Consider the following 18,572-nt stretch of genomic DNA (forward strand, 5'->3'; position numbering starts at 1 on the left):
CTTATGAAAATTCTTACAGTAAAGAGCTAGTCCTTTTCAAAGGGGGTTGAAACCCTATATATACAAACAGCCCATTCCTCACAGTGCTTCTGGGATGCTTGTGTTTCAGCATTATGGTCAGAGCTGTCTCTTCAAAGAAGCCATGAATATCCTCAACATGCTCTTCACCGGTCTCTTCACTGTCGAGATGATTCTAAAGCTCATCGCCTTCAAACCCAAGGTAGGTGTAGACTGGGAATTTCTCTTCCAGTGTGTGGTGGGAGCGAGAAGAAAATATGTAAGAACCCCTACCTGATCCTCCAAAATACCACCCTGTAGCTGAACTGGGCAGTTACTCTCTGGATTGGAGTCTCAATCTGTGTTTGAAAGACCTTTCCTCATGGAGAGAGTAGACACATGTAAAAAGAGCAGTGCCTTTTCAGAGAGAAAGCTCCTGCTCCTTTGTTCTGATGAAGTGGTGGTAGTTACTCTACAGTTAAACTTACAGGGTGATTTCCAAAAACATCTCCTTATTAGTCTCCAGGTCACTTGCTATTTTATTTAAAAGAAAATAGAATTTCATCAAGCATGATTCATTCTGAGTTACAGCACTTCGACATTTTTCTTCAGATTTTGGAAAAAATATTCTAATTGGTCTACTCGTGCCAATTATCAATCTGCTCATAGTTCAAATTGGCTGGTAAACTGGGCCTGTGCACTAGTGCTTTGTGAGGATTACAGCACAGGACTGGTTTGGATACTGTTAGTTCTGAATTTAATAATGTATTGTTAATGTTGGAAACCCCATCAGTTCCTGTCTACAGGGATTATGATGTTTCCAGGAGCTCCACATTCTGCTAACATAACTATACAGAAGGAAAGTTGTAGTTTACAAGCTCTTCCAGCTAACCCAACACAGCTCCCAAATTAACTGAGGCCTTCATCATTTTAGTGTGGCTTCTGCTACATTTCATGAGCTCTCAATATGGCATTAACAAAGGTGACAGTCTCCACCATATGCAACCACCAAGCTTCTTTAGTCTACTGAAAGTTAAAGCATCACCCTTCTTCAGCCTGCCATCCTTTCATCCTCCTTCCACTCACCAGCCCAGTAACTTTCTCCTCACACTCCACTCAAACCAATACCTTTGTCCATCATCATTTGTAAGTTGGCCTTTCTCTCTCCCACTACAGCACTTCTACCCTATCTCCCACCTTTTTCTATAAGGTCTTTTAAAAGGTAGAGGATCAAGCAAAGTCACTGTCTCTGTTCTCAGCCAGCCCAGAATCTCTCTCCCTTCTCCCATAATTCACTTATATGCAGCACTGCCGAAGATCACAAGCTTCATGAGTTATATGGGAAATCTTCGTACTTCTGTATGGTTTCAGATATGATACTTGTGAAAATTGCCTGTACCTCCATCTGTACCAGTAGAATTTATAACTTCCAACAGGCAGTTTAGGCTTACAAATTTGAGATGTTAGCATATATGCTGCTGTGGAAATTATTCTAAGTCCGACACTTTATAAAAACCTTATATGCATATTATGTGTAGAAACATACCTCATGGATTTAGTGCCATTCTTCTGCTTAGATCCTTATACTCTTTGAGCTTTGCTCTGAGCTCTGATCACAGAGTTTAAAAATAACCAAGAAGATTTCTAAATTAAAAACTTCTCTTGGCTTAATTAATCTAACACTCTTTAACACAGATTCAGACATCAGGGTGTTAATAGAAAGTCTTGAAAGCCACCACATTCTCAGTTAATGTCCCAGCACCAGCCATAACTCTGCCCCATCTTTGAAGAACAGCCAAGAATGCACCATATTAAAGAGAGAAACTAAAAACATGTGCCAAAAATAGCCCCAACACTTAATTTACTTTTAGAGGAGGTCAGACTAGATGATAACAGTGGTCCCTTCTGGTCTTGAAATCTATGAACTGATACCTTGCGGGGAGACAGTAAAACAGGGCATTTGCCTCCCAAAATAATCAGGATGAGGAGAAAGAACCTGTTGAAATTGCTAATACAACTAAAAGCCTGCCTTAAGCAGAATATTAATGCTGATTTATGTTCTGTACCAGTGCAGTGACTCTGTAAATATTGGACCATCAGATGCATTCTGCAATGTAACTCCCAGTTGCCCTCCTTTTTATCACAAAGATGTGACCTGCAAGCCTGTGGAGGTACCATCATGCACTATTCCATCTTGATTCAAACTGCATGGCAAAGAAGGGTGCCAGCAACTTGTAGAAGGCCTCTTGAATCAAGTTGGATTGCTCCATGATGGGACTGGTAGTTACTATATCTGTGTGCCACGTGATACAGCTATAATGTTCTACTCTATTTTATCTGTGTAAATTGGATGCAGACTTCTAGCTCGGAGAAAGAGAGTAATGCAGTACTCAGGACCTCAGCTAGGCACCCACTACCATGAATGATATAAAAAATGAACTACAAATGGGCAGTTATCCATAAGGGGGTTTTCTGAACAATCTCAGAAATGAAGAGCTTTAAGAGGCAGTCACCCGCCTCTCCCACTGAAACATCCCAAAATTCTCCAGCAAAAGCTAAATATGGGATTGTAAGTTCCATTACCTTTTCCCAGGTATGAATAACTCACTTAAATGCTTACAGGGTCTCTGTTGTAGGTAGAATCGGCTGTCATTTCCAGAGCAGTAAAGCCCAAACACATCTTTGAATAAACTGCCCGTTTGTTTCAGTTTGAGGGGCTCCTGAAAGCGAAGGAGCAGTTACTTCTTCATGACTGACTGTAGAGGAGCAGGCAACATAGATGGGGACCTGAAGGTATGATGCAGGAAAGAGAGGACAGTAGCAAAGAATTGAATGTGAGAGAAGCGGCAGCAGGCCTGTTACAGAACTAAAGCTAGGGAGTTTACTCTAGGGAGCACTCCACATTCTACAGCTGCTGGTATTTCTGAATCCAGCAAGAGGCACTGTGTATGTAACTACTGCTGGGTGGATGTTGGGATGTTGTCACATTCCTACTCCTCTCCCAGCCATTCCCTAACACAGTGATGGGCAACCTAGGCTAGTGAGTGGGCCTCATGAGTGGCCCTCCTCCATCTCAGTGGGCCACAAGATTGTCACAACCAGGATAGTCTCCCAGGATAGAGTAGTTTTGCTCGCTGCACTTACGTGTCTAGAATCTGCAGGGTTTGTGATTGAACCATAGCAGCGCTTTGATTGGCTGCAGAGGGGGTGCATAGTCCATGTTGTGTGCAATTAGCATGCACCTCACTTCTTGTGCCCCTGCTTTATGTGCCTATCACTTTAGTCATAGAAGTAGGGAAAACTACACAGGAGGAAACCAACCGAATCTGGCAATCCTGCATGTGGCCAACGGTAAACAAAATGTCTTCCAGGCCACACATAGCACCCCAATGGGCCGCATGTAGCCCTTAGTCTCCTCTTTTCTAAGATGAAAAGTCCATGTATTTTTAATCTCTCTTCATATGGGACCCTGTACAGGATCTTTTGAAAAGGGGTTTTTGTTTTTTTTTTGAAAGAACCGTGTCTAGACAGCGGCTTCACTTTTGAAATACCCTTTTTTGAAAGAACGCTGTGTCACGATTATGCAGATGAAGCATGGGATATTTAAATTCTTCGTTTCATTTGCACTTTCAATCTGCCTCATTTAAATCCCTCTTTCAAAAGAGGGATGTAGTTTAGACATAGCTACAGAGACCTGGCTGGGATAATCCACAGGATTGGAATATGGGTATAGTAGGGTCCCTATCTATGTTGCCTGCTCCTCTACAGTCAGTCATGAAGGAGTAACTGCTCCTTCATTTTCAGGAGCCCCTCAGACTGAAAAAAACTGGCAGTTTATTCGAAGACTTGTTTGGGCTTTACTTGCTCAGGAAGGATAGTCAGGGAAAACAGGGAGGAGGTGTTGCCTTGTATAATAAAAAATGTATACACTTGGACTGAGATTGAGATGGACGTAGGAGACAGACTTGTTGAGAGCCTCTGGGTTAGGTTAAAAGGAGTAAAAAAAAAAAGGGTGTGTCATGATAGGGATCTACTACAGACCGCCCACCCAGGCTGAAGAGGTGCATGAGTCTTTTTTATAAACAAAAAAACCATCCAAAGCGCAGGACTTGGTGGTGATGGGGGATTTCAACTATCCAGACATATGTCGGAAAACCAACACAGCAGGACACAGATTATCCAATAAGTTTTTGGACAGCATTGGAGACAAGGCCCATTGCTCAGTGAAGAGGGAGAAACAATAACAGGAAACCTGAAAATGGTAGAGGTGCTTAATGACTTCTTTATTTTGTTTTTTGTCAAGAAGATTGATGGTTACCGGATGCCTAATATAGTGAGTGGTAGTGGAAATGGAACAAGTCAAAAATACTTAGAAAAGTTAAATGTCTGCAAGTCACCGGGGCCTGATGAAATGCATCCTAGAATACTCAAGGAGCTGATAGAGGAGGTATCTGAGCCTTTAGCTATCATCTTTGGGAAATCATGGAAGACAGGAGAGATTCCAGAAGACTGGAAAAGGGCAAATGCAGTGCCCATCTATAAAAAGGAAAATAAGAACAACCCAGGAAACTACAGTCCAGTCAGTTTAACTTCTGTGCCAGGAAAGATAATGGAGCTAGTAATTAAGGAATTCATCCACAAACATCTGGAAGAAAATAAGGTGATAGGAAACAGCCAGCATGGATTTGTAAAGAACAAATCATGTCAAGCCAATCTGATAACTTCCTTTGATAGAATAACAAGTCTTGTGTATAAGGGAGAAGTGGTGGAAGTGGTATATCTAGACTTCAGTAAAGCATTTGATATGGTCTTGCATGACCTTCTTATCAATAAACTAGGCAAATACAACCTAGATAGGGCTACTGCAAGGTGGGTGCATAACTGGCTGGATAACCATTCTCAGAGAGTTGTTATTAATGGCTCAGAGGCATGCTGGGAGGGTATAACAAATAGGGTTCTGAAGGGGTCTGTTTTGGGGCCGGTTCTGTTCAATATCTTCATCAACTATTTAGATAGTGGCATAGAGAGTACACTTATTAAGTTTGCAGATGATACCAACCTGGGAGGGGTCACAACTGCTTTGGAGGATAGAGTCATAATTCAAAATGATCTGGACAAACTGGAGAACTGGTCTAAGGTAAATAGGATGAAGTTTAATAAGGACAAATGCAAAGTACTCCACTTAGGAAGGACCAATCCATTTCACACATACAGAATGGGAAGCGACTGTCTAGGAAGGAGTACTGCAGAAAGGGATCTAGGGGTCACAGTGGACCACAAGCTAAATATGAGTCAACAGTGTGACACTGTTACAAAAAAAGCCAACATGATTCTGGGATGCATTAATGGGAGTGTTCTGAGCAAAACACAAGAAATCATTCCGCTCTACTCTGTGCTGATTAGGCCTCAGCTGGAGTATTATGTCCAGTTCTGGGCCCCACAGTTCTGGGCAACAAAAATGATTAAAGGTCTGTGTGATGGGGTGGTGCAACCCCGCACTAACCGGGCCCCCCACTGGGGGGACAGAGAGCCGCGGAGCAGCTTCCCCCGCCACAAGGGAAGCGGCGGTGGAGGTGGCAGGAATGTGCCTCCTGACTGGCAGCTTGGCCAGCGCTCCCCCGGACGCATCGGGGGAGGCTTTCCCTGCTCCGGGAGAGATGGCGGCGGTGGTGGATGCATGCCGCACAGGCAGCAGCGGAGCCAGTACCCCCACTGACGCCCCAGGGGAAACTGATGGCGGCATGCTGATGTTGGCACAGGGGAGGACGCTGGGGGTGAGAGCAGCCAGGAAGGGGGAGGAGCTGCCCTGGGGGACGCCGGCGCAGGCGTCCTGGAGGGGAGGGGCGGCACCCTCCAAAAGACAAAGATGGCAGAGTCACTGGGATGGGGAAGGCCTGCCAGAGCACCGGATGAGGGGGCTCAGGGCCTCGAGGAAGCGGCACACGAAGCACCCTGGTGAGCGGGGGTGAGGAAGCAGCCCAGGGCGGGTGCAGACAGGTGCCCATGGGTTGATGAGTTGCGGCACGTAGCCCCAGCTGCCAGGCGAGGGGAGAGAAGGTATTCTCCCCTGCCTTAGCGCCCGGGGCTGGGGTCTGGAGAGAGGGAGGGCCCAGACCCCCCTCACCTACCCACTCGGGGGATTGTCTGGACAACCAGGGAGTGACAGAACCTCACGATCTGGCGGGACGGGAGGAAAACCGAAGCAGAGAAGGGGGCTGAGGGACATGACCCAGGGAGCCCCGTGACAGTCTGGAAAACATGACCTATGAGGGAAAGACTGAAAGAACTGGGTTTGTTTAGTTTAGAAAAGAGAAGACTGAGAGGGGACATGATAGCTGTTGTCAAGTATCTAAAAGGGTGTTACAAGGAGGAAGGAGAAAAAATGTTCTCCTTGGCCTCTGAGGATAGGACAAGAAGCAATGGGCTTAAACTGCAGTAAGGGAGGTTTAGAATGGACATTAGGAAAAACTTCCTAACTGTCAGGGTGGTTAAACACTGGAATAAATTTCCTAGGAAGGTTGTGGAATCTCCATCAGTGGAGATATTCAAGAACAGTTTCAATGGGCATCTGTCCGGAATGATCTAGAAGGTGGTTGGTCCTGCCATGAGGGCAGGGGACTGGACTTGATGATCTCTCAAGGTCCCTTTCAGTTTTCTTATTCTATGATTCTGTGACCTTATGTGCCTAATCTGGTACTGGAGCTATTTCTTGCATTAGAGTAAGGATTCAGTAATCAAGTGGTTGTTCTCTGGAATGGCGAACTACAGTTAGTCCAGGATCCAGGTTCACCTCTTAATACTATTCCTTGCTCTATAAACAGTGATAGAAAAACAATAGGTTTCATAACTAAACACAGGCAGCCCTGGTACTAGAAATGGTTGGTCTTTGCAGCAAATTTATACTTCATCCTCTTGTGAACAGTGCTATCTCTAATAAGCCTCTTTTGTCTGTATCTTTAGGTGTGCAATGTTTTTTGGAGGAGAGGCATAGATCTCTCAGGTTTTATCAGTGTTATAAGGCAAACAGCCCATCAGTATCTAACCTACTCCAGGCATAAAGAGAGAATGAAAAGTAAAGGATTTGGTAATAATCAGAGAGGGTATGTCTACACTACCCCCCTAGTTCGAACTAGGGGAGTAATGTATGCATACCGAACTTGCTAATGAAGCCCGGGATTTGAATTTCCCGGGCTTCATTAGCATAAAGCCGGCGCCGCCATTTTTAAAAGCCGGCTAGTGCGAACCCCGTGCCGCGCGGCTACACGCGGCACGGACTAGATAGTTCGGATTAGGAAGCCTAATCCGAACTATCTGTACACCACTTCCTAATCCGAACTATCTAGTCCGTGCCGCGTGTAGCCACGCGGCACGGGGTTCGCACTAGCCGGCTTTTAAAAATGGCGGCGCCGGCTTTATGCTAATGAAGCCCGGGAAATTCAAATCCCGGGCTTCATTAGCAAGTTCGGTATGCATACATTACCCCCCTAGTTCGAACTAGGGGGGTAGTGTAGACATACCCAGAGAGATTTGGATGATTAGGGCTGCCGATAAGGAATACATCCATGGTGTTCCTTGCATCTCCTTGCAGCGTATTAACTTGCTGCTCTGAAACAAACTCCCAAATGGACCTTGAGTGTTTGTCTTGGCTGAGCCCCATAAACTGATTCAAGATTAGTTACTCTGAACAGGCAGGCAGTTAAAAGAGATGTTCTTGAGGCTTGGGGAACAGGGCTTTTTGATGTTTGTGTTTCTAATTTATAAAAACAAAACTCCAGGCATTTTGGTGAGTTTTTTGTGATGGTGCTTCCATGGTTTTCTAGTTAGAACTCAGAGTCCAGTCTGAAATTTGTACATACACATTTGTGCCCTCTGACCACAACACCCCCATAATCCATACAGGCAGACATGGCATTAAACTCAAGGGAACAATGTAACTGTTAGTGCATGCAGGGACATAAGTTAGGTCTATAGCCCTTTTCTTCATTAGTTCTCAAAGTGCTTTTCAAGGGAGATCAGTATTACGATCCTCATTTTTACAAATGGGAAAACTGAGGCCCAGAGAGGCAAAGTGACCAGCTCAGGGTCATCTAGGTGGATAAAAACAGAACTAGGAATTGATTGTAGGTCTCCTGAGTCCTAATCCAGTGCTCCATCCACTGGCCCCATTGTCTTCTGTAAAGAGGTCAGCAGTAACTTCAGTAGACATTTCCCCACTTATGCTACCAGGGATTTTAGCCAGGACCAATAGGTGCCTTTAGCAAGAGAACTCCAGAACTGAGATGGCCTTGAGTCAGATAACTAGCTGCAAACACCCCCAAAGCTTTGTAGGAGTTCAGATCCAGTTAGAAACTCAGAGATCGGTCATTGACTCTATAATTGGCAAAAATCATGGTCTGAATGTGCAAGTGCACATATATATGAACTTTGGCTTCTGGAAACAAACTTTCCAGCTCTAGCTTGTCTCTGATCTACAGCAGAGTTGTGCACATAAAAAGCCTGATAAAGGACCAAATAAGTCTGCCACTCATTAGAAACATTGTCCCTTGGAGAAGTAAAACTCCATACATCCATATGGTCTCCCCCACTCATATCCTAAGCCACAGTCAAGGGTTGTATCAGCTGCACATCACCCTCATTGCTGAAGCTTCTGCTTGTTTTATAACCTCATGCCAAAAGATACCAAACAGTGATCCTGATGGACTGTTTGTTGTTTGGGGTTTCAACATTAACACTCCCTTTGACTTCCCTTACTCCTCATAGAAGCAGGACTACCGGCATCGACCAGAATGCCCCTCTCTGTTTGAATTAGCATGTCTTCACTATACCCGCTAATTCAAACCCTGGAAGATCAACTGTGGCTGCTTCGATCTTATCTGTAGTGTAGACGTAGCCTGACTGCATTTGGTCTTTATTTTTCTCACTTTGAGCCCTTCACTTAGCATTTATCATACATTTGATACTCTTATTTCCTTTCACGCCTGCAAACTGACTCATTTGTTCTGATTCCATCCAGGCTACTCAATTTCCATGCAATTCCGATCTTTGAAGAGTCTTTCACAAAGCCTTGCACTCTTCTTTTTCAGAGAGATCATAATTTGTTGTGCCTTGGTCATGACATTTTAGGATGCTCCATCCTTGGCTCATGCCACTGAATTTTTTGCACCACTCCATTGGCCCATTCTCATGACATTTCTTAATTTTTGAAATCTATCATTCTTTGTATTGCTGCATTCTTATAGTCAGAAATATCTACCATAGGCTATTGAACTGGTATCAAACACCACCAGATTTGAGCCCCTTTGGCCTATCAAGGATTCTGGCACAAATGGGAGGATCAAATTAAGGACTAATGCATCCATGTCAGAAAAATTAGTCCAAGGCAGGCTTCACTAATGTGGATGCATTACCTCAGTGTAGAGCCCCAGGAGGCACTGGGGAGTAATTACTTTGAATGGCCCTGGGAGGAGCTATTTTGAAATAGGTGCAGTGGAGCATCCATACTACAGCTATTTCAAAATAGCTGTTTCAGAATAGACATTATTCCTGGTGGAATGAGGTTTACAGAAACCGGAATAAGACATCGGTTATTTTGAATTTATTTCAAAATAACAAAATTGCTGTGTAGACGTTTGCATTGTTATTTCGGAATAACAGCCGTTATACCAAAATAATGCTGCTGTGTAGATACACCCTTAGGGTATGTCTACACTTGCCTCCTAGTTCGAACTAGGGAGGCAAATGAAGGCGACCCAAGTTGCTAATGAAGCACGGGATTTAAATATCCTGCACTTGATTAGCATAGTCGCGGCCGGTCACCATTTTGGAAATTGACTAGCCTGATTTAGCTTGCCGCATATAGACATGGTACTCCGAGAAAACCCCCTTAACTCGAATTAACTGGTACTCCAATGAGGAGTACCAGTTAATTCGAGTCAAGGGGTTTTTCTCAGAGTACCGCGTCTATACACAGCAAGTTAAATTGGGCTAGTCAATTTCCAAAATGTCGACCGGCCACAACTATGCTAATCAAGCTCGGGATATTTAAATCCCGCGCTTCATTAGCAGCTTGGGTCGCCTTCATTTGCCTCCCTAGTTCGAACTAGGGGGCAAGTGTAGACGTACCCTTAGTGATTTGCAACAGGTGCCTGAAAAGGAAAAGGAGAAAGGAGGAGTAAGAAAATGGATATGAGGGTCTATAAGAAGAGGAAAAAGATAATGAACTCCATTTGAGGATGAAAATGGGGACGAGACACTAAAATATGAGGAGAGCAAGGAAGGGCCAGACAACAGAATGTGAGAACCGAAGAAAGTGAGAGAAGAAAAAGACCATGTATGAGGGGATGTACAGGAATAACAACAGAGAGCTGGGTTTTAGGGAAAGATAGAGAAACAAAAGCAGGAGAGGGAATATTGTGTTTAAACAATGTGCAGAGGGAAGCAGAAAGAATTTTTAAAGGAAGAAAAACTGCACAGAAAGAGGAAAACAAAATGACGATCAGACTAACCAGAAAAGTGAAAAAGAAAAGAGAGAAAGGCAGAGAACATGTCTATTGAAGTGTGAGAGAGAGGAAAAATTTAGGGAAATGGAAAAAATAAAAAAAATAATTCATATAACTTTTAGTCTAATGAATGCTATTTTATTTGTACTTCTACGTGTTACGTACGTTTCCTAGCAGAAATCGCACCTTTTCATATCTGAGGAGCATTGGTTTCTCGTTCACAAACTTTCCTGAAGTGCTGTTCTGTTGGGACTGGAATTGAGTGAATACTTTATATTCTACGAATTTCACCTCTTTTTGTGCTTCGGGGGTAGCCGAGTTAGTCTGTTACAGAAAAAAACAACAAATCGTCTGGTAGCACTTTATAGACTAACGAAACATGTAGATGGTATCATGAGCTTTCGTGGGCACAGCCCACTTTTTCAGATGACCGGAGAGTGGATTACAGGTGAAACTCACCCTGGTGCAGGGGTTTGATGCACAGTCCTCATACCACATGAGCCATCACCACAAAAGTGACACATACACCCACTGCAGACCACAACCTCCATGAACAGCCAGCATGGAAGGACTGTGATTACGATTCCAGCCCATTGGCATGTTGGCACTGGGTGAGAGGAGTGAATCTGTGAGTTATCATTATCCTTATTGCATAGTGGGGGGAACCGAGGCATGGATTAAGTGATTAAGGCCAAAGTCAGCAAGCTGGTTAAATACATGGGCAATTTAAATATATGCCTAATCCCATTGACAGCAATGGGTTTTTTCAAGAGTGTGAAATTAAGTATGTGCATATTCACTTTGACGAATCAGTCCTAGGTGATTAGCCCAACGTCACACAGGAAATCTGTGGCAAAAGCAAGCAAAACCCTGAATCTCCCAATAGTCAGTCCTGGGATTTAGCCATACGAGGGTGTGTCTAGACTACAGGGTTTTGTCGACAAAACTATACCTGCGTCTACACTACCGCCGAGTTCTGTCGACATAACGTCGACAGAACTCGTCAGTTTTGTCGACGGCGGTAAACCTCATTCTACAAGGAATAACGCCTTTTGTCTACAGAGTTCTGTCGACAGAAGGTGTTATTGCATCTACACTGTCCTTTGCATCTACACTCTCATGTCGACAAAGCGGCTTGCTTTGTCTACAGAACTGGATGTAGTCTAGATGCTCTTTGTCAACAGAAGCTTTGTCAGCAGTATCTGTCGACAAAGTCTTTGTCAACAAAAGCCTGTAGTCTAGACATACCCCAACTCTCTTTCCCTTTTACAAGACTTTGCATTTGTGATCACCTGTTTGCCAAGGATCAGGAGTGTAATACGTACATGTTGTGCAGGTGTCTGAATATGTGGCCTTTACTGTCAACTGGTATGGCCAGAGGAATAACACTCTTGTCTAGTTCAGTTATGCAGAATTTAATACTAACGTGTGTATTCTTGTGTGTCTAAGCAGCATCTAGCACAGGGGTGGGGAAGCTAAGGCCCAGGGGCCGGATGTGGCCCCTGGCTTGCCTTGATCCAACCCCTGTGCTGGCACTCCAGCCCCTCTCCCAGCCTCCTGCGAGGCTGGAGCACACAAAATCTACTAACCAGGGACTCTCCCGGACCCTGGTGTGTGAGGGGAATGTGGGAACTATCCCTCCCCATCTCAATCAGGGGCCATATCAGTGAGAGTTTTGTTTGGGGGTTTTTGGCTTCTTGCTTGTATATGGCCCCCAGCTGATTTTTCCATGGGTCAGTGGCCCCCAATCCCCAAAAAAAGGGTTTCCCACCCCTGAGGTAGCACATCTGAGTTGCTTCCATAATGTCAATAAATAACAGTGAAGGAACAACAACTGAGTATAATGAAATCTACAGATAACGGATCAACCTGTCATAAGCCCCTACCGAGGTACATGAGGCGGGGATCCGTCAATAGACTTGGTCTCTCCACTGTACTCCCTACACACAGTCATTAATTACATCTGTGACTGGTAAGGGACACAGTTAACATTCCTTTGCTTAGGGAAATTCCTTCTTGCACGTCTGGGATGAGAGGCATAGAAGGGCAGGGAGGAGGAGAGGCCATGAGCCCTTGTCCCCTCCTCACTGGTTCAAGAATTTGATCAAATGTATCTCAGCGAGCATGTTGCACCTTGCATGCCTGGGGAGCCTTGGAAAGATGGAGTCCAGGTGGAGGAAGAAAGCAGAAATGGGATTAGGGAATGATTGTGGTTCCTGTAACAGTCTTCCCTGCCGTTGTGCCAGAGTGGTGTGGATTAACCCCGCCCAAACATGAGTCAGTGGCTAAATGCCATTCACGCACAAAGCACGTGTGACAGAGCTTGTTGCAGGACAAGAACCAAAGTAGCCATTATTGTATATTATGGTCTCTCTGAGAGATACCATTCCGACTCTGTTCTGTAAAGCCTATTAGATGAAGGGGTCACATGATGAAAGGGAAACCACATTCCTCTTATTTAAACAGCAAGCTCATCTCTCTATATATTTAAAAGAAAATTGCGGTGGGTAGACAGAATGACGTCATGCATCACTCTGCGTCCTGCTGCCCCTCTCTCCACCCTCAGTCATATGGCCTCCTCCCTCCCCCGTGCTTGGGTGGGAAGCAGGGGCCGTGCAGCCTCGAGACGCGTCTGCTCTGCTGTGGCTTTGGCCGAGACCAACCCCCAGGCCTCTGGGGGGGACAGGGCTGGGCCTGGCAAAGCCAGGGAGGGAGGAAAGGGCCTAGGGCTGGAGCTGGCCTGGCCTGGCCTCAGCCCCGCCCCCATGATGGCAAGGGGGAGAGAGCCAGGGCTGTTGAGGCCGGTGGGGGGGAACTAAGGGGGAAGAGCTGGGGCTGATGTGACCTCAGCCCGGCCCAACCCCCCGGCAGCTGAGGGGAGAGAGCCAGGCCTGCCACATCCAGGCCTCAGCCTGGCCCAACTCTTCCCCTCCTCTATCCCCCCAGGTATCTGGAAGGAGAGAGCCGGGCCTGGTGAGGCCAGAGGGGAAGGGGTTAAGGCCGGGGATGGCACAGCCTCAGTCCTCCCCAGTGGAGGGAGAGAGGAGAGCTGGGGCTGGCCCCGCCTGACGACTGTGGGGGAAAGCCAGGGCTGACCGCAGAGAGAGGGGGATTGGTGATGGTAGCGAGCAGGGGGCACAGCGCCCTAGTTAGGTTAAAAGGTACAGTTGAAATAGACCAAAGAACGCTGAACGACTAATGCTCCAAAACAGAGTAATGTAACAAATTACATAACGGGGGACTTGGGAACAGGACTGCTCTGCTAACATCTTCCAGACTACAGGCCTCAACACAGCAAATAATGCATCTAGTCCCTTATGCCAACATCCATGGAATCCCTCATTGGTGCGTCCTTTAGATTTCAGTGGGGTTTTTTAATCAAAGATGACTGCGTGATCTGCAAACCACCAATCCCTTTTGTCAGTGAATCTATTGTACCAGTTGTGGGATGCTGATCATTAGTAGGAATATAAAGGAGAGGAAATCACACAACATAATTACACTTCACAGATATAGGAAGCAGCTGTCCCAGCCCAAGAAATTGTGCAGCATGAAAAATATTCGTCAGATAAATGAAACAGAGGGAACTGGATTGATAACAGAACACAAAGCCTTACACTGATTCCTAGGACACTGGTTCCAGTTGAGCCCTGGTCAGCGAAGATCAAAATGTTTTACTCTGAACATTAGACAATGTCCTTTGTGAAATGAGCTAGTTTCCTAGTGGGCAGGGTCCATGTCACCAAATAAAGCAGCACAGTTGGTCCCAACTGATCTATATGTTGGCAGTCCCTTTGGAGAGGGCAAGAGCTGAATGAACATGGAGAATGATCTCTCTCGCGCCTCTGGAAGTGTTCCCCACTCTGTCATAGTGGAAGCACACGGGTGAGAGATGCAGAGGATTGCCAGGCAAAAACCTTTCAGCAACACAAAATGTATCCTGTACTCTTTGTTGTTAAGCATTTGTAACTGTTCTAATTCTCTGCAGCCAGGGCTGTGCAGTGTGATTAGCCAACCTCCTGGAGGACTGATAGCATTTATCTTTGCCTACCAGATTACCTAAGATGCTGAATAGTAGCTTCGTTAAGGAGGGACCTTTTCCTTCACAGTAAACGTACCCAGGGAATTTGCATATTTCTGCAACATTGTGACAGATTTATTTCCAGTCTGGCACTTGAGGGTTTTAATGTCATTATGAGTGATCAAAAATAATGATATGACTGCACAATGCAGCGGTGTGGGAAGCACAGTATTAGCTATTGCTCTTTATTAATATAGAAAATTATTGACGCTGTGTTAAAAGCACAGTAGGATGGTGCACTGGGGTCTCATTTACAACAGTGCCTGCAGCAACAGCAGCTGCTTTGAAAAGGAACAATATCGGGGAAAAGTTACTTGTTCTTACCCACAGAAGGGAAATCCCAAACCTCAGTTGCCTCAGACAGACTCATACAAAATGGCCAAAAGTTCTCACAGATTCTCTTCATTTAAAAACAGTGCCAAATAACAGGTATAGCAAGGCCCCATCGACAGTACTTTCTATCTTCTTAGGAAGTTATATTTCAGAGGCAGCGTTGCTTAGGAATAAGACACTGGATTGGCACCAAGAGACCTGATTTCTACCCTCCACTTTGCCACTCGTCAGACTGGCCACATCATTTTACCGCACTATGCTTTTCAATTTTCCTAAACGTATAATGGGTGCAGTGATACTCACCCTCCTTCATATACACTGAGGCTACATTTACACTGCAAGGTTTAGTGCAAAAACAGCTGTTTTTGTGCAAAAACCTGCGGCGCATCCACACCTCAAATGCATTTTTGCGCAAGTAAATCGGCAGTAAAACGGCAGAACAGAGGGGGTTTTCTGGTGTAGGTAAACCTCCATTTACGAGGCATAACTCCTTTTTGTGCTACAGCTGTAGCACAAAAAGGCATGTGTGGTAGCTCTGCAGGGGTTTCTTGCGCAAACAAAGCCTATCCAAAAAAGCACAGGTGCTCTGATGGCCATTCGAAGAATGGCCATCAGAATTTTCTTGCGCAAGATGCACTTTGAGGTGTGGATCTGCTTTTGCACAAGAACTCTTCTGCAAAAGACTTCTTGCGCAAAAACCCTGAAGTGTAGACATAGCTTGAGAGACATAGCTTGAGGTATATATGAGCGAGTATTGGTGATGGTTCAGGGCCATTTGGAAAAACACGGAGAGAAAACTATAGTAAACTGAGCAGTGTAAAACATATTCATATGTCTAAGGATTGTCATTTGAGTGTAGGGTTGTTGCAGGTGCCACCAAACAACTGTACCCACTGTGCTGGACAAGAGATCCAGCCCCATCTCATGGCACCTACATGAACAGAGTCTATATTTCCTCCTAAGATATTATTCACTGATTCTGGATGCCTTCCAGTCTGTTGCCATTTCCTGGCTAATCCTCCACAAAAAACAGGGAGAAAAGATACTTCATTTCCAGAGACGTGCAGGCAGAAGCCTCCACTCACAGATCCACCATCCCACTTGTTATGGTATTTAAAGAACATGAAATCTGCTTAAGAAAGAGGGAAATGAAACTGATTTTTAAAAAACAGAACAAAAGAAAACATTCCTTTTCTCATGTGGAAGTAGCTAGGGAAAGATGGACTTTGACAGTCCTACAAGCATCAGTTATAAAAGTTAATGACTGATAGCTGCGTCCTCACATGTTGCTAGCAATACCTCAGCTCATAATTATTTTTTTCAGGAAAAAGCTTCTTTTGGGTCATGATCCCAAAAAGTGGGTGCATCAGCCCCTCCTAAAAAGAGGGAATCTCTTTTATAGCAAAGTCCAACATTTTGTTCTATCCTCCTGCTTGGCTAGTGTCTTGGTGCATTCTCTCCCATACTTATTTGCAGGATCACGACTGAGCCTAGTCATTGTAGCCCTTGGGGAGTCTGCCAGTGTAGTTTCTGTCTAATGCAACATGATAGCAAATCGTGCATAGCTGTCAATATAGAGAATGCAATACATACATGCATAGCTACCCATCACAGCCATTTTTCAGTCTTTCCATCAAGTCAGTTTTCTGACTGGAGTGTAAAATTTCTTGGAGGTTACATCCTGCTACCATAACCATGGGGTATTCATGATGATGATATTCTTCAAGAGAGCCTGTTCTTTATAGAGCTTCTTTGGATTGAAAGGGTTCCGCCTGGATGAAGATCAAGAAGGCTGATTTCATTGCTTCAGGGGACCAGCAATGAAGAGAGGAGAACATTCAGTTCCTACTCCTTGCGTTCATTTTAGCTCAGGAAGGCCCGAAGCACTGGTTCATGCAGGCTTCTGCTATTCCTTACCTTTCTTTCCCACATAACTAAGAAGAATCCAATTCAAGAGCAACAACAGTTTTCCAGGAGGTTTTTATCTAGTTCAGACCTTGTTCAGAGTCATTATTCTCCATCCCTTCCCCCAGTGCAGACCTGAAAGCTATTCCTGCCAACTCTAGAGGTGCTTTCACTGCTACATGCCATCCCCTGTGATGCAGGGCATTGCCTCTACCTTGCTTCTAACCTGAGCTATGTCACAGGTGCAATGAAGTCACACATCGAATTTCAGATCCGCACATGACTACTTATGTACCACAATGACAGCTACCTAGAAAAAATAAAGTAACTAAATATATGAGAAGTCTTGTGGAACCTTAAAACTAACTGATTTATTTGGGCATAAACAAAAACCCATTTTGTCTGATGCATCTTACACTGTAGCTCATCTTGACCAGTGCTATGTTCTCTTGCAAATAATCAGAGGTCATTTCCCACCTGGGTGAGAATGCAGTTGGTAACTCGAATATTTTTTATCAGCGGAACAGTCATGTTAGTCTGTATTTGCAAAAATGGAGATGCATCTGACACAGTGGGTTTTTTCCCATGATAGCTCATGCCCAAATGATTCTGTTAGTCTTAAGGATGCCTTTAGGGAGTCTTCAGACTCCTTGTTATTTTTGCAGATTCAAACTAACACCACTGCCCTTCTGATAATACATGAGTTACCAACTGCACTCTCACCCAGGTGGGAAAGACCTCTGATTATTTCCAAGTGAACATAGAATCATAGAATCATAGGACTGGAAGGGACCTCGAGAGGTCATCGAGTCCAGCCCCCTGCCCTCAAGGCAGGACCAAGCTCCGTCTACACCATAGTGCTGTATAAAATAAACCGAAGTGTAAGATCTGGAAATGGAAGTCCTTTAACTACAAAACAGATAAAATACAGACTGTTGCATGGGCAGGCATCCTCAATATTGCCCCTTACTCCTGACCTGGAGAGGTCACCTCTAAGGAAAAAGAGTATTTCAGACTGGATATGTACTTTTTCTTCTAAGACTGCCAGCAGAGAGGCCTGTTAGAGCCAGTTGGGGTAGTGATCTCTCTGTCTTTCTCTCTCTCTCTCTCTTTCTTTGTGAGAGAGAGAGAGAGAGGCAGGGACTCTTGTCCACCAGGAACAAAACAAAGACCAGTTACCAATTTTAGATACTGCAGTTTGTCAAACAGTAATCAGAGGATAATAAATTTTGGTCACTAATAATCTGAACCAGTCTCAGCCAGACACCTAAAAATGAATGTATCTGTGTTCTATTACCATCACAGAGCCATCCAACCCCTGCAACTTCTTTGATTCTGACATGCTAGAGACAGTATGTCTGAGCCGTCCATCAAATCCTAGGGGAAAACCACCCATCCTGCTTTCAGTGGCTTCCTACTGCAGTAAATTTGAGAGCTCATGAATCAGAAGTGAGGCTGGAGTGTTAAATAAAGACATCCATGTTATTAAAAATGAGTTTTGCCTTAAAGGATGGGGCTGCTTTCTTGTTAAATAACAAAGCACAGAGGCATTTTTCTTTAAAACACTTGGATTTTTGGAACTGATTAAGAAGGTGAAGAACTTGTTTCCTTTCACTGTTTGTAGATTTGACAGAGTGCAGGATTTATGTGGCTCCCTACACCAATGACTCATTACAACAAGCAGTAGGTGAATTGAAATGACTCTTTCAAAATTAATCCATCAATGAGTGAGAGCTGATAGTATGCAAATGGGAGCT

General features: G+C 44.7%; 1 protein-coding gene across 18 annotated transcripts in view; it reads left to right on the forward strand.

Annotated features, from left to right (window-relative positions):
* The window catches only part of CACNA1C (calcium voltage-gated channel subunit alpha1 C), a 696,460-nt gene that overhangs the window by 595,830 nt on the left and 82,058 nt on the right, over positions 1–18,572 (forward strand). For all 18 annotated transcript variants that reach the window (XM_075896653.1, XM_075941259.1, XM_075896550.1 and 15 more), the window contains one exon: positions 110–220. In XM_075896653.1, the coding sequence (XP_075752768.1) occupies positions 110–220 (111 nt within the window). The remainder of the gene's footprint in view (positions 1–109; positions 221–18,572) is intronic.

Source organism: Pelodiscus sinensis, chromosome 1, assembly GCF_049634645.1.
Source record: "Pelodiscus sinensis isolate JC-2024 chromosome 1, ASM4963464v1, whole genome shotgun sequence".
In the NCBI taxonomy this organism is placed as follows: Eukaryota; Metazoa; Chordata; order Testudines; family Trionychidae; genus Pelodiscus; species Pelodiscus sinensis.